The sequence below is a fragment of the Chiloscyllium plagiosum genome, unplaced genomic scaffold (genome assembly GCF_037043375.1).
Source record: "Chiloscyllium plagiosum isolate Xiang-an unplaced genomic scaffold, Cpla_swu_hap1 HiC_scaffold_7, whole genome shotgun sequence".
In the NCBI taxonomy this organism is placed as follows: Eukaryota; Metazoa; Chordata; class Chondrichthyes; order Orectolobiformes; family Hemiscylliidae; genus Chiloscyllium; species Chiloscyllium plagiosum.
The window spans coordinates 118,867,925-118,883,339 of record NW_028270145.1 but is presented as its reverse complement, the minus strand read 5'-3'; the positions used below and the strand labels follow the sequence as shown (position 1 = coordinate 118,883,339).

The 15,415-nt window shown below is 46.9% G+C and overlaps 1 protein-coding gene across 2 annotated transcripts in view; it reads left to right on the top strand.

Annotated features, from left to right (window-relative positions):
- Nucleotides 1–15,415, top strand: part of LOC148149685 (SPRY domain-containing protein 3-like) — a 1,210,740-nt gene that overhangs the window by 282,553 nt on the left and 912,772 nt on the right. For both annotated transcript variants that reach the window (XM_087988635.1, XM_087988636.1), the window contains exon 4: nt 8,765–8,889. In XM_087988635.1, the coding sequence (XP_087844761.1) occupies nt 8,765–8,889 (125 nt within the window). The remainder of the gene's footprint in view (nt 1–8,764; nt 8,890–15,415) is intronic.

Below are 15,415 nucleotides of genomic sequence, written 5' to 3'. Positions count from 1 at the left end.
CCCAGAAGCTCCATGTTCTAACTGCCCAGAGTGTCTATGGTCTAACTGCGCAGGGTCTCCATGGTCTAACTGCCCAAAGTGTCTATGGTCTAACCGCCCATGGTCTCCATGGTCTAACTGCCCAGAGTGTCTATGGTCTAACTGCCCAGGGTCTCCATGGTCTAACTGCCCTGTCTTGTCCATGGTCTAACTGCCCAGAGTGACCATGGTCTAACTGCCCAGGGTCTCCATGGTCTAACTGCCCAGAGTGTCTGTAGTCTAACTGCCCAGAGTGTCCATGGTTTAACTGCCCAGAGTGTCCATGGTCCAACTGCCCAGAGCGTCTGTGGTCTAACTGCCCAGAGGCTCCATGTTCTAACTGCTCAGGGTCTCCATGGTCTTACTGCTCAGGGTCTCCATAGTCTAACTGCCCAGAGTGTCTATATCTAAATACCCAGAGTGTCTATGTTCTAATTGTCCAGAGTATCGTGGTCTAACTGCCCAGAGTGTCTTTGGTCTAACTGTCCAGAGTGTCATGGTCTAACTGCCCAGAGTATCTTTGGTCTAACTGCCCAGAGTGTCTATGGTCTAACTGCCCAGTGTGTGTATGTCTAACTGCCCAGAGTCTTCATGGTCTAACTGCCCAGGGTGTCTATGGTCTAACTGCCCAGAATCTCCATGGTCTAACTCCGCAGAGTGTCTATGGTCTAACTTCCCAGAGTGTCTATGGTCTAACTGCCTAGAGTGTCTGGTCTAACTCCCCAGAGTCTCCATGGCCTAACTGCCCAGAGTGTGCATGGTCTAACTGCCCGGAGTGTCCATGGTCTAACTGCCCAGAGTCTCTATGGCTTAACTCCCAGAGTGTCCCGCCTCAGGCGACTGACTGTGTGGAGTTTGCACGTTCTCCCCGTGTCTGTCTGCGTGGGTTTCCTCCGGGTGCTCCTGTTTCCTCCCACAGTCCAAAGATGTGCAGGTCAGGTGAATTGACCATGCTAAATTGCCCGTAGTGCTAGGTAAGGGGTAAATGTAGGGGTATGGGTGGGTTGCGCTTCGGGCAGGTCGGTGTGGACCTGTTGGGCCGAAGGGCCTGTTTCCACATTGTAAGTAATCTAATCTAATCTAATCTAATCTAATCTAATCTAATCTAATCTAACTGCCAAGAGTGTCTATGGTCTAACTGCCCAGAGTGTCCATGATCTAACTGCCCAGAGACTCCATGATCTAACTGCCCAGAGTCTCCATGGTCTAACTGCCCAGAGTGCCTATGTCTAACTGCCCAGAGTATCTGTGGTCTAACTGCCCAGAGTGTCTATGTCTCACTGCCCAGAGTGTCTATGTCTAACTGCCCAGAGTGTCCATGTCTAAATGCCCAGAGTGTCTATGTCTAACTGTCCAGAGTCTCCATGGTCTAACTGCCCAGAGTGTCCATGGTCTAACTGCCCAAAGTGTCTATGTCTAACTGCCCAGCGTGTCCATGGTCTAACTGCCCAGAGTGTCCATTGTCTAACTGCCCAGAGTGTCTATGTCTAACTGACCAGAGTGTCTATGTCGAACTGCCCAGAGTGTCCATGGTCTAACTGCCCAGAGTGTCTATGTCTAACTGCCCAGAGTGTCCATGGTCTAACTGCCCAAAGTGTCTATGTCTAACTGACCAGAGTGTCTATGTCTAACTGCCCAGAGTGTCTATGTCTAACTGTCCGGAGTGTCCATGGTCGAACTGCCCAGAGTGTCAATGGTCTAACTGCCCAGAATGTCTATGGTCTAATTATCAATAGTGTCTATGCTAACTGCCCAGAGTGTCCATGGTCTAACTGCCCAGAATGTTTATGTCTAACTGCCCACAGTCTCCATGGTCTAACTGCCCAGACTGTCCATGGTCTAACTGCCCAGAGTGTCTATGTCTAACTGCCCAGTCTGTCCATGGTCTAACTGCCCAGAGTGTCCATGGTCTAACTGCCCAGAGTGTCTATGGTCTAACTGCCTAGAGTATCTATGTCTAACTGCCCAGAGTGTCTATGGTCAAACTGCCTAGAGTATCTATGTCTAACTGCCCAGAGTGTCTATAGTCCAACTGCCTAGAGTATCTATGTCTAACTGCCCAGAGTGTCTATGGTCTAACTGCCTAGAGTATCTATGTCTAACTGCCCAGAGTGTCGATGTCTCACTGCCCAGAGTGTCTATGTCTAACTGCCCAAAGTCTCCATGGTCTAACTGCCCAGAGTGTCTTTGGTCTAACTGCCCAGAATCTCCATGGTCTAACTGCCCAGAGTGTCCATGATCTAACTGCCCAGAGTGTCCATGGTCTAACTGCTCAGTGTCTCCATGGTCAAACTGCCCAGGGTCTCCATGGTCTAACTGCCCAGAGTCTCCATGGTCTAACTGCTCAGAGTGTCTGTGGTCTAACTGCCCAGAGTCTCCATGGTTTAACTGCCCAGCGCGTCTGTGGTCTAACTGCCCAGAGCGTCTGTGGTCTAACTGCCCAGCGCGTCCATGGTCTTACTGCTCAGGGTCTCCATAGTCTAACTGCCCAGAGTGTCTATGTCTAACTGCCCAAAGTCTCCATGGTCTAACTGCCCAGAGTGTCTTTGGTCTAACTGCCCAAAGTCTCCATGGTCTAACTGCCCAGAGTGTCTTTGGTCTAACTGCCCAAAGTCTCCATGGTCTAACTGCCCAGAGTGTTCATGGTCTAATGCTGTGGTTCTGGAGTCATGTGTAGTCCAGACCAGGTATGACAGAGGGAAGGAGAACAGCTTTGCGTCTCGAAAGGATGTTAGTGGGTTTTCACATGCATCAGCTGTGGTTTCAGTTTTAGTTCTAGATGCTGTTGTGAAATTGAATGGAAGTTGATTAGCCGGTGGGATTGTCTCCTGAACGTTACACTGTAAGGTCTGGATTAATAGCTCAGTAAAAATCCCACTGCATCGCTGCCTCCACTTGGCATTGAGTGGCACTGTGGCTCGGTGGTTGGCACGGCTGTCTCACAGTGCCAGGGACATAGGTTAGATCCCACGTGTGGAGTTTGTATGTTCTCCCCGTGTCTGCAGGGGTTTGCTCCAGTTTCCTCCTACAATCCAAAGTTGTGCAGGTTAGAGTGGATTGGCTGTGCTAAAGTATCCCGGGGTGTAGTCTAGGTGGATTAGATATGGAAATGCAGGGTTACAGGGAGAGGTATGAGGGGAAGAGCCTGGGTGGGATGTTCTTTGGAGCGCCATTTTGGACTCAATGGGCCGAATGGCCTTCTTCAACACTGTAGGGATTCAATGATTGAATACACTCAATGATCCAGCCCACACTACCTTGTGGGAAAGACCATTCCATGGATTAATCAGCCGTCTGAGAGGGGAATCCCTTTGTTGTCTCATGGAGAGTGTTTGTTTTTAAATTGTGCCCCTTATTTTTACATTCTGCCCCAAAGGCATGTACCTGCCCGCTCTACTCCCCTTGGGATGTTATATGTTTCAGTAAGATCACCTTTCATTCTTCAAAACTGCAGTTGGGCACATGCCAACCTGTCCAACCATTGGATCACCCCTATTCACCAGCACTGCAGGCCTCTGTCCAGTGAGGCTTCTCTGATCGCCCTGGAATCCACCCGCAAGGAGGTTACGGCTGAACACAGTGCCCTGTGTGTGACGCTACTCAATCTCCTGCAGAACTGCAGTAAAACCTCTTCACTCAGATCATCAGTCTCTTCGTGCCAACGAGGAGAAAGTGAGGACTGCAGATGCTGGAAATCAGAGTCGAAAGGTGTGGAAAGGAATGTCGTTCCTGATGAAGGGCTTATGCCTGAAACATTGACTGTCCTGCTCCTGGGATGCTGCCTGCCCTGCTGTGCATTTCCAGCGCCACACTTTTCGACTCTTCATGCCAACTGGCAACATTCCATTAATCTTTTTATTCACATGCTGCAGCTGGGTAGCAGTTTCTTATGATCGACAGACCAGTGTACCCAGATTCACCGTCCCTCGGAGTGTTGCAATTTCTTGTAATTTAATTTGGAAACTTCTTTTCTCCTCCCTCCCCTGAGGCTGAGGTGTTGGTGTCGTGGTGGGAGCACTAAACATGTTTCCCAAACCCCAGACCTAATACCTGACCATGCCTTCAAATACCACTTGAAAAACAAAATGTGAAATTAAAATTCAACAAAAGCTCGCCTGATAATGACCAGAGATGTGTCTGGTCATTGTGTTTTTTTCAAAATGTGTCTGGTTCATCAATACCATGTACAAGATGGACCGAAATGTCTGACTCTGTACTGTATGACTGTTTGACTCTATGTGGAGAAAGTGAGGTCTGCAGATGCTGGAGATCAGAGATGGAAATGTGTTGCTGGAAAAGCGCAGCAGGTCAGGCAGCATCTAGGGAACAGGAGAATCGACGTTTCGGGCATTAGCCCTTCATTCCTGAAGAAGGGCTAATGCCCGAAACGTCGATTCTCCTGTTCCCTAGATGCTGCCTGACCTGCTGCGCTTTTCCAGCAACACATTTCCATGTTTGACTCTATGTGTCATTCTTACCTGGTCTGGCCTACATGTGACTCCAGACTCACAACAAAGTGACTGGCTCTTAAGAGGGACTAGATAGTGATCCAGCTGGTGGCACTTCAGATCTGACCTGAGTGAATAATGAAAGAAAAAATAATTGGGGGCAAACTCTCTGCTGGTTAGAGTCATACCTGGCACAGAGGAAGATGGTTGTGGTTGTTGGAGGGTCAGTCATCTCAGCTCCAGGACATCTCTGCAGGAGTCCCTCAGGGGAGTGTCCTAGACCCAACCATCTTCAGCTGCTTCATCAATGACCTTCCCTCCATCAGAAGGTCAGAAGTGGGGATGGTCCCCGATGATTACACAATGTTCAACATCATTCGCGACTCAATAGTAAAGATGTTATTAAACTGGAAAGGGTGCAAACAAGATTGACAAGGATGTTACCAAGACTGGAGGGTTTGAGGTATAAGGAGAGGCTGGGTAGGCTGGGACTTTTGTCCCTGGAGTACAGGAGACTGCGGGGTGAACTTGTGGAGTTTTATAAAATCATGAGGGGCATAGAGAAGGTAAACAGTCGATGTCTTTTTCCCAGGGTACGGGAGTCCAGAAGTAGAGAACATAGTTTTAAGGTGAGAGGAAAAATATTTAAAAGGGACCCAAGGGGCAACATTTTCACACAGAGGGTGGTATGTGTATGGAATGAGCTGCCAGAGGAATTGGTAGAGGTGGATGTAGTTACCACATTTTAAAGACATTTAAACACATACATAGGTAGGAAAGGTTTAAAGGGATTAGACCAAACAGAGGTAAATGGGATTTGCTCAATTTAGAAAACCATTTCGGCATAGACGGTTTGGGCCATTCTGCAATAACTTTATGACTCCTCAGATACTGAAGCAGTCCATGTTCAGACGTAGCAAGATCTGGACAATATCCAGGCTTGGGCTGACAAGTGAAAAGTACCACGCAAATGCCAGGCTGTGACCATCACCAATAAGAGACAATCTAACCACTGCTCCATTGACATTCAATGGTGTTACCATCATTGAAGCCCCGTGCTATCAACATCCTGGGGGTTACCATTGACCAGAAACCCAACTGGACTCACCACATAAACACAGTGGCTACAAGAGCAGGTCAGAGGCTGGGAATCCTGCAGTGAGTAACTCACCTCCTGACTCCCCAAAGCCCGTCCACTATCTACAAGGCACAAGTCAGGAGTGTGAGGGAATACTCCCCACTTGCCCTGGATGGAGGCAGCTTCAACAACACTCAAGAAGCTCAACACCATCCAGGACAAAGTAGTTGCTGATTGGCACCAAATCCACAAACATCCATTCCCTCCACACCAACACTCACTGGCAGCAGTGTGTACCATCTACAAGATGCACTGCAGAAACTCACCAAAGATCCTCAGACAGCACCTTCCAAACCCACAACCACTTCCATCGAGAAGGACAAGGGCAGCAGATCCATGGGACCATCACCCCCTGTAAGTTCCCCTCCGAGCACCTCACCATCCTGACTTGGAAATATATCGCCGTTCCTTCAGTGTCGCTGGGTCAGAATCCTGTAATTCCCTCCCTAAGGGCATTGTGGGTCTACCCACAGCACATGGACTGCAGCGGGTCAAGAAGGCAGCTCACCCCCACCTCTCACAGGGGCAACTAGGAATTGTAAATAAAAGTTAGTTCAATCATGATTTACATATCCGAAGCATTACACCACACCTTTCTGGGTGGAATTTGATTTATCATTCCCCCACCCAGCTGACCAGTCTCCTCCATTGTAACCTGCTGAACATTCTGTGATTCCCATCGTTCTGCCATTGTTGGTCATTCCTTCATCTCTCTGGCTCCTGAGCTCTGGAAATCCTTCTCTACTCTCGTCTTCCTTCACTCTGTCTGTCTACTAAAAGACTCCTGAAAAGCAACCTCTTTGACCAGGTCCTGAGCACCAACATTTCTCCTCACGTTACTCAGAGTCAGACTTTGATTGGCCGAACTGTGAATCAGTGTCTGGGGCTCAGGGCATGACAGATTTCATAAGAATTGGAATTATTGTTTTTGGGAACATTGAGGCGCTCAGCAATGATCTTCATTGTTGCGAATGAAGTGTCTCAGTCCCTTCTACAGGGACTGAACTTCCTTGAGCTTAATTTTATTTTGTTGAGCAAACCATCCAGCAGAGAAAGAGACCATTTGACAATTAATTAGATTACTTACAGTGTGGAAACAAGCCCTTTGGCCCAACAAGTCCACACTGACCCGCCGAAGCGCAACCCACCCAGACCCACTCCCCTACATTTACCCCTTCACCTAACACTACGGCAGTTTAGCCTGGCTAATTCACCTCACCTGCACATCTTTGGATTGTGGGAGTAAACCAGAGCACACCCACGCAGACACGGGGAGAATGTGCAAACTCCACACAGTCAGTTGCCTGAGGTGGGAATTGAACCCGGGTCTCTGGCGCTGTGAGGCAGCAGTGCTAACCACTGTGCCACCATTCTGCCCAAGATGCCTGTGCTGGCTCATGAAAAGGCCTACACAATTAATGCAATCCCCTGTGCTCTTTCTCCAGTCTACATCCTCTCCCAATGAATAATTTGACAAAGGAACTCAGCTTCTGAAGGAATGAGGGAGGAGACCAAACTGGGAATGAGCAGCTAGTTATTCTCACACCAATCACTGGGAAACTGCTGGACTCTATTACAGTCACAGAGTCACAGAGATGTACAGCATGGAAACAGACCCTTCGGTCCAGCTCATCCATGTTGACCAGATGTCCTAACCTAATCCAGCCCCATTTGCTAGCACTTGGCCCACATCCCTCTAAACCTTTTCTATTGATTTACCCATCCAGATGGCTTTTAAATGCTGTAATTGTACCAGCCTCCACCAATTCCTCTGGCAGCTCATTCCATACACACACCACCCTCTGTGTGAAAAGGTTGCCCCTTAGTTCCCTTTTATATCTTTCCCCTCTCACCCTAAACTTATGCCCTCTGGTTTTGGACTCCCCACCTTCATAAACATACCTTGTCTATTCATCTTATCCACGCTCCTCATGATTTTATAAACCTCTATAATGATCTAGGGCAGCATGTCAATAGCTCCTTGAAAGTAGAGTTGTGGGTGGACAGGATAGTGAAGAAGCATTTAGCATACTTGCCTTCATTGGTCATAACATTGAGTATTGAAGTTGGGAGGTCATGTGGTGGTAGTACAGGACGTTGGTGAGGTCACTCCTGGAGTAATGGATACATGTCTGTTTGTCCTGCTCTTGGAAGGGTGTTGTTAAACTTGAGAGGGTGCAGAAAAAAATTACATGGCTGTTGGAGGGTTGGAGTTATAGGGAGAGCTGAATAGATGGGGGCTACTTTCCCTGGGGCATTGGAGGCATTGGGCTGTCCCCCTACTTAACCACTTTATCCACCTGCCCTATTGGGTCTGTTTATATTCACACCAAGGCCCCTCTAATCTTCAGTACTTTCCAGGTCCTACCATTCTCAGTGTAGATCTCCCTAAGTGCATTACACCACACCTTTCTGGGTGGAATTTGATTTATCATTCCCCCACCCAGCTGACCAGTCTGTTAATATCCTCTTACAGTTTATGGCTGTCCCCCTCACTATTTACTACCTGAATAATGTTTATGTAACCCACACCATGTTGATCATCCCCCTACATTCAAGTACAAACCATTAATGTACACCACAAACAGTAAGGTTCCTATACCGAGCTTTGTGTAACCCAATGGAAACAGATTCCCACTCACAGAAACATCCCTGTACCATCATCCTCTACTTCCTGCCTCTCGGCCAGTTTTGGTCCAATAAACCACTTTGTCTTCATATGGGCTTGTACTTTCTTGACCAGTCTGTTATGAGGGCCCTTCTTAAAGGGGTGTTTGATGAGATTGGCATTGTGAGTTTTACACAGTCTGTAACCCTCCGTTCCTATGCTGTATTTGACCAGGATACGAGGCTGTGAATTCCCACAGTAACTCAAACAATCTCTCATTGCATTTCTACTTATTCCCTTCAATTCCCTTGACCTGGGCTTGTTCTGATCTCCTGCAGGAACTGTGGGCAGTCCTCTGTTCACTATTACAGAATTTCAGAGAAAAGTACTTTGTTAGGTAAGATAGAAGGATGTGTTGGATGTTCGAGTTTAAGGAGTACTGTCCAGCTCGATCAGTTGTTGGAGAGGCTCCCTGTGTGCTCAGGTATACAGTCTGTGCTCCCCTGGTCTTGCTGTCTCTTTCTGATCATTGGTTTGCTCTGTTTTTGACAGGTTCTTATCACAGGCTGTGGTGTGCGAGGTTCCATCGCAGTGGGAGCTGTTCCCTATGACTATAACCTAAGGCAGCTGCCTGGCTCTGACACCTGTTCTGCTGGTTATCATGGCGATGATGGAAAGTAAGTGACAGACTGATTTTGGTCTCAATTATTTATTTCTGCTCACAGCCATGGAGAGTCCACGAGGAGATTCATTCAAACAGGACAAAAGATAAGGGGTCTCAGTGAATATGGAAAGACTGGAGACACTGAGATTGTTCTTTTTAGTGAACTCATGAGTAAGGGTTGTCGCTGTTTGGAGCAGCATTTATTGCTCATCCCTAATTGCCCTCAGAACAATGAAGGTTAAGGGCGCGATTTAATTGAATCTTCGAAAAATCCATTAAGCATTTGGCAGGATACTGATCTGAGAGGTTAATGTTGATTTATTTTAATTCATTCACAGGACATTGGTATCACTGACCGGGCCCAGCATTTATGCCAGTCCCCCCAAGTGCCTTGAGAAGGTGGGGGTGAGCTGCCTTCTTGAACCGCTGCAGTCCATGTGCTGTGGGTAGACCCACAATGCCCTTAGGGAGGGAATTCCAGGATTCTGACCCAGTGACACTGAAGGAACGGCGATATATTTCCAAGTCAGGATGGTGAGGGGCTTGGAGGGGAACTTGCAGGGGGTGGTGTTCCCATGTATCTGCTGCCCATGTCCTTCTAGATGGAAGTGGTCATGGGTTTGGAAGGTGCTGTCTGAGGATCTGTCCACAATGAAGAATTTCTGCGGTGCACCTTGTAGATAGTACACCCCTGGCTCAATGATTGGTGTGGGTGGAATGGGTTTGAGTTCATGGGGCACTGGCACAATCCTGGGGTAGAAGAGAGCTGTTCCTGTGGGACGGACTTCAGTTGAACTGAACTTGGGCCAGTGTCCTTTAAGGTCAAATATGCAGAGCTGCTGAGAGGGCTCTACATTAATGAGAGGGGGTTTGGGAGAGGGTGAATGTAGGTTTACAAAGCAAGACGAAATGGGACTGGATCAGTTTAGAATATTTGGGCCATATAAGTTAGAGTGAAGGATCTGCTTTCGTGTTGTATAACTCCATGACCCTATGAGTGCATTATATAGCAGTTATTTGGATAATGATATCCAGAGTGGGGAGGAAGTGACAGAGGAAACATTCAGTGAAAAGCCACAGCAAATAGAGTCATGGGGGAGAAAAAATGGTACAAAGTCAAATCAATAGCTCATTACTTGAATGTGCTTTGTATTTGAAACTAAACAAATGAAGTAATGGCACAAATCAAGGTTAATGGGTATGGTCTTGTCGTCATTACAGAGACAAGGTTCCTTGGAGATCAAAGCTGCGAACTCAATATTCAGGGGTATGTGAGTGTTTGAAAGGAAGGGATGGTGAAGCAACTCCACAGAGACTGGTACCCCATCACCAAGTCCCCCTTTACTTACACACGGAGAGTCCTGCACTATCGTCCTGCCTCACACAGAGTCAGCTGCCAGAGTTTCAGTATCTCTGACACCCCCCTGTTTATATCAGCCAGCCAGGGCTCCCTGATTGGACCAGGTTAATAGCCCCAATCAGGGAACTCAGATTCTATGAGGTCCAGCCGGCTGACTTCATTACCATGACGACATGTGGCTTTGCTGGTGGGGGATGGAGTAAGAACGAGAGCAGGAAATGATCTTGAATCGGATGGTGTAGGATCCACACGGATGTAGGTCAGAAATAATAAGAGCAAGAAGCCTCTGGTAGGAGTAGTCTGTATACCCTTAACTGTAGCTGAATGGAAGGAGGGGTCAGTAAGTCAGGAGATAACAAGGGCATATAACAAAGGCAGTAAATTAATCATGGATGACTTTAACCTTCATGTAGATTGTGATAGTCAGATTGACAGAGGGAGCTATAAGGAAGAATTCATGTTGTGTTCAGGACAGTTTCCCAGAACAGTATGTTATGGATCCTGCCAAGGACCAGGTGTATATTTGGACTTTCGGAAGCCATTTGATAAGGTTCTCATGTTCAGCTACTGAAAATGTTAAGAGCCTATGATGTTGGAGGTAGTATATTGGCCAGGATAGAGGATGAGCTAACTAATGGAGGACAAGGAGTTGGTAAAAAGAGGCCACTTTCAGGATGCTAACCTATAACTAGTGGAGTGCCACAGGGATCAGTGCTGGGGCCATGATTATTTACAATCTGGATGAATGATTTAGATGAGGGAAGTGAATATACTGTAACCAAGCTGGTGGAAAATATAAAAATAGGTGGGAAGGCAATGACACAAAGAATCTGCAGAGGGATACAGGCAATGAGCAAAAACCTGGCAGCAGGAATTATAATGTGGGGAAATATATGGTTACACACTTTGGCAGGAAGAATAGAGGAGGTGAATATTATTGAAATGGGTCAAAAATGCAGCACTGGAAAGCAAAACAGTTCAGGCAACATCCAGGAAGCAGGAGAGTCAATGTTTCGAGCATAAGCTCTTCATCAGGAATGAGGGTTTGGCCCAAGGGGGCTGAGAGATAAATAGGAGGTGGTTGGGGCTGGGGGGAAGGTGGATGGGAATGCAATAGATAGATGAAGGTAGGGGGGTTGGTGGTAGGTTGGAGAGGAGGGTGGAGCAGATAGGTGGGAAGGAAGATGGACAGGTAAGACCGTTCAAGAGGGTGGTGCTGAGTTGGACAGTTGGAACTGGGACAAGGTGGGGGGAGGGGAAGTGAGGAAACTGGTGAAATTGACATTGATTCCATGTGGTTGCAGGGTCCCAAGGTGGAAGATGAGGCATTCTTCCTCCAGGCATCGGGTGGTGGAGGAGGCCCAGGACCTGCATGTCCTTGGTGGATCGGGAGGGGGAGTTAAAGTGTTTGACCACGGGGCAATGGGACTGGTTGGTGTGGGTGTTACAGAGATGTTCCCTGAAATGTTCCACAAGTTGGCATCCTGACTCCCCAGTGTAGAGGAGACCACATCAAGAGCAACGGACACTGTAGACGAGGTATTTGGAGGTTTCGGAAAATCTTCTGTCCATGTTCAGTGAGTAATGGGGAAGGTTGGCCTTTATTCCATAGGGAATGAAGTATAAAAGTAAGAAGGTTTTTTCAAACTATTGAAAGCACTAGTGAGACCACAGCTGGAATACTGTGAAGAGTTTTGGGCCCCTCTTATCTAAGGAAAGACTGACATTGGGGGCAGACCAGAGAAAGTTCACTCGGCTGATCCCGGGGATGAAGGGACTGTCTTATGAGGAGAGACTGAGTAGGTTGGGCCTGTACTCAATGTGGGTTAGAAGAGTGAGAGGAGACCTTATTGAAATGTACATGGTTCTGAGAGGACTTGACAGGGGGGATGTGGAAAGGTTGTTTCACCTTATTGGAGAGTCTAGGACCAGAAGGCACAGTAGATAGTCAAAGTGTAACTGTGTAACCACTGTCAATTAGTGTAAAGGCTCACTAAGGTCCTTCAGATGGGGCAGTAGATTTTGAGGACGGGGCAGTAGATGTTGGCCAACTAGGAATGCAAACATCACTGAATTAATTTAAAAGACAGGAATTGTATTACCACCTGTCTGGGTGAACTAGCACAGCTGGGTATAAGGTGGCAGAGGGACTGAGATGGGAAAAGCATTTTCAAATTTGGTTCAATTTTTTTTCCTTTGGAACTCAGGGTTGCAATTTTTTATTGCATTTATAAATGTATTTGATTTAATAAGTTATTTAATTGAGAAATGTAGTAATTTAATCAGCTATACATATATCAACTTGCAGAGTTTAATGTTTTATTCCTTTTTCTTACAAGGGAGCCTTCTAAAATCTAACTCCAGATTTATCACTAATTCCTGTGGGAACCAATGTTTCTCTTAAAGCTGTTTGACTTCAAATTATGATTTTTCAGTGAACTAACCATGACCTTAACTAACCTACTGTTGATGTAAACAACTAGGAAATTGGAACAAAGAATAATAATACTCCCTGATTATTCGAATTCACAGTGACTGCATTTAGATAGACTGGTAAAATGGGCAAAAAGGTAAAAAGTTGAAACTTTATTGCTGGAACAGCACAGCAGGTCAGGCAGCATCCAGGGAACAGGAGATTCGACGTTTCGGGCACAGGCCCTTCTTCAGGAAGGCCCTCCTTCCTGAAGAAGGGCCTGTGCCCGAAACGTCGAATCTCCTGTTCCCTGGATGCTGCCTGACCTGCTGTGCTGTTCCAGCAATAAAGTTTCAACTTTGATCTCCAGCATCTGCAGACCTCACTTTCTCCAAAAAGGTAAAAACAATGACTGCAGATGCTGGAAACCAGATTCTGGATTAGTGGTGCTGGAAGAGCACAGCAGTTCAGGCAGCATCCGACGAGCAGAGAAATGTGAGGGTTAGGAAGAGCTAATATAGTCTTAATGACCCAGTTTGAAAGGGTTGAAAATGTGTTGCTGGAAGAGTGCAGCAGGTCAGGCAGCATCCAGGGAACAGGAGAATCGACATTTCGGGCATAAGCCCTTCTTCAGGATTGCCCGAAACGTCGATTCTCCTGTTCCTTGGATGCTGCCTGACCTGCTGCGCTCTTCCAGCAACACATTTTCAGTTCTGATCTCCAGCATCTGCAGACCTCACTTTCTCCTCCAGTTTGAAAGGGTTGCATGGACAGAGGGTCTGAGGGGTGCATTTGCAACAATTTTCTAAAAGTGGAATGATGGCTATTCAGAAGCACAAGGCCCAAGTCCGGAGTGTGATGGAATACTCCCCACTTGCCTGGCTGGGGGCAGCTCCAATAACACCATCCAGAACAATTGGCATCACATCCACAAACATCACTCTCTCAGTAGCAGCAGTGTGTACCAGCTACAAGATGCACTGCAGAAACTCACCAAAGATCCTCAGACAGCACCTTCCAAACCCACAACCACTTCCATCGAGAAGGACAAGGGCAGCAGATACATGGGAACACCACCCCCTGCAAATTCCCCAACAAACCACTCATTGTCCTGACTTGGAAATATATCACCGTTCCTTCAGTGTCTCTGGGTCAGAATCCTGGAATTCCCTCCCTAAGGGCATTGTGGGTCTACCTACAGCACATGGACTGCAGCGGTTCAAGAAGGCAGCTCACCCCCACCTCCTCAAGGGGTAAATGCTGGCTGATTAAAGAGCTGTCCCAGAGAATAGAGACAGGAACTGAAGGACAATCAGTTATTGAAAGAGACAGAGCCAGACTCCATATTATGACTGTTTTTTTCAAGATGTCCTGCAGGGAGGATAACATGTGTTCTGTGCAGTGAGCAGTGAGTGAAATCCTAAGGGCAGTTGTTATTGCAATCTCGATGCTGTTAGGCATCAAGGTGTTGCAGTCTATTCTTAGGAAAAGCTGTAAAAGTTGTGACTCTTAAGAAGCCAGGTACCATGAATATGTCAGTATATTTGAGAGAACAGGTTGAAAAGCCACGTAATAATGATCCAGCTTGGTGCAGGTAGCTGTCTGTGAAATTCTGGAGTGTGTGTGCAGTTTCAACAGGGCAAGGAACCTGGCTTCAGGCAGGATGCCGATGGACTCAAACAGGAGGAGTTGTTGGAGGGAGTCCATGACAGAGCAGAGCATGGGAGGGGCTTTTAAAGCTGGTTCCATAAAAGTGAATAGGACTACAGCTGTGTTATAATGAATCGGTCACTGCTGTACTCGTATTAAAAGGGATTATTGGCTGTATCAGTCGTGAAAGGGGGGATATGTTGTCAATAAACTAGGCCATGTCACTGTTGAAGCTGTTACAGATGGATTAGTCTTGATTACATTCATGATGTGTGAACATTGAAGTGGTTGCAAGTAGATTGGTATTGAAAGGGTTACAGGTATAATAGAATCCCTACAGTATGGAAACAGGCCATTTGGCCCAAAAAGTCTACACTGACCCTCCAAAGAGTAATCCACCCAGACCTATTCCCCTACATTTACTCTGTCTAACGCACCTAACCTACACATCCCTGAAAGCTATGGCCAATTTAGCATGGCCAATTCCCCTAACCTGCACATCTTTGGATTGTGGGAGGAAATCTGCGCAGACACGGGGAGAATGTGCAAACTCCACACAGACAGTTGCCCAAAGCTGGAACCAAACCCAAATCCCTGGTGCTGTGAGGCAGCCGTGCTAACCACTGAGCCACCTCAGTTATGCAAAGGGAGGTTGAGGAGTGACCTTATAGAGGTTTATGAAATAATAAAGGGTATGGATAGGATGATTAGCCAAAGTCTTTTACGCAGAGAAGGAGAGTCCAAAACTAGAGGGCATAGGCTTACGATGAGAGGGGAATAATTTGAAAGTGCCGTAAGGGGCAACTTTTTCACACAGAGTGTGGTACGTTTATGAAATGAGCTGCCAGAGGAAGTGGTGGAGGCTGGTACAATTACACTTAAAAGGCATCTGGATGGGTATATGAATGGGAAGGGTTTGGAGGGATATGGGCCAGATGCTGTCAAATGGAACTAGAGTAGTGTAGGATGTCTGGTCAGCATAGATGAATTGGACCAGAGGCTCTATTTCCGTGCTGTACATCTCTATGACTCTATGTCAGCATAGAATTTTGTTATAAAGTTGAATAAGAATTGTGAAGAGTCTATGAATAAAGTGTATTGGCAAATTCATTTAAA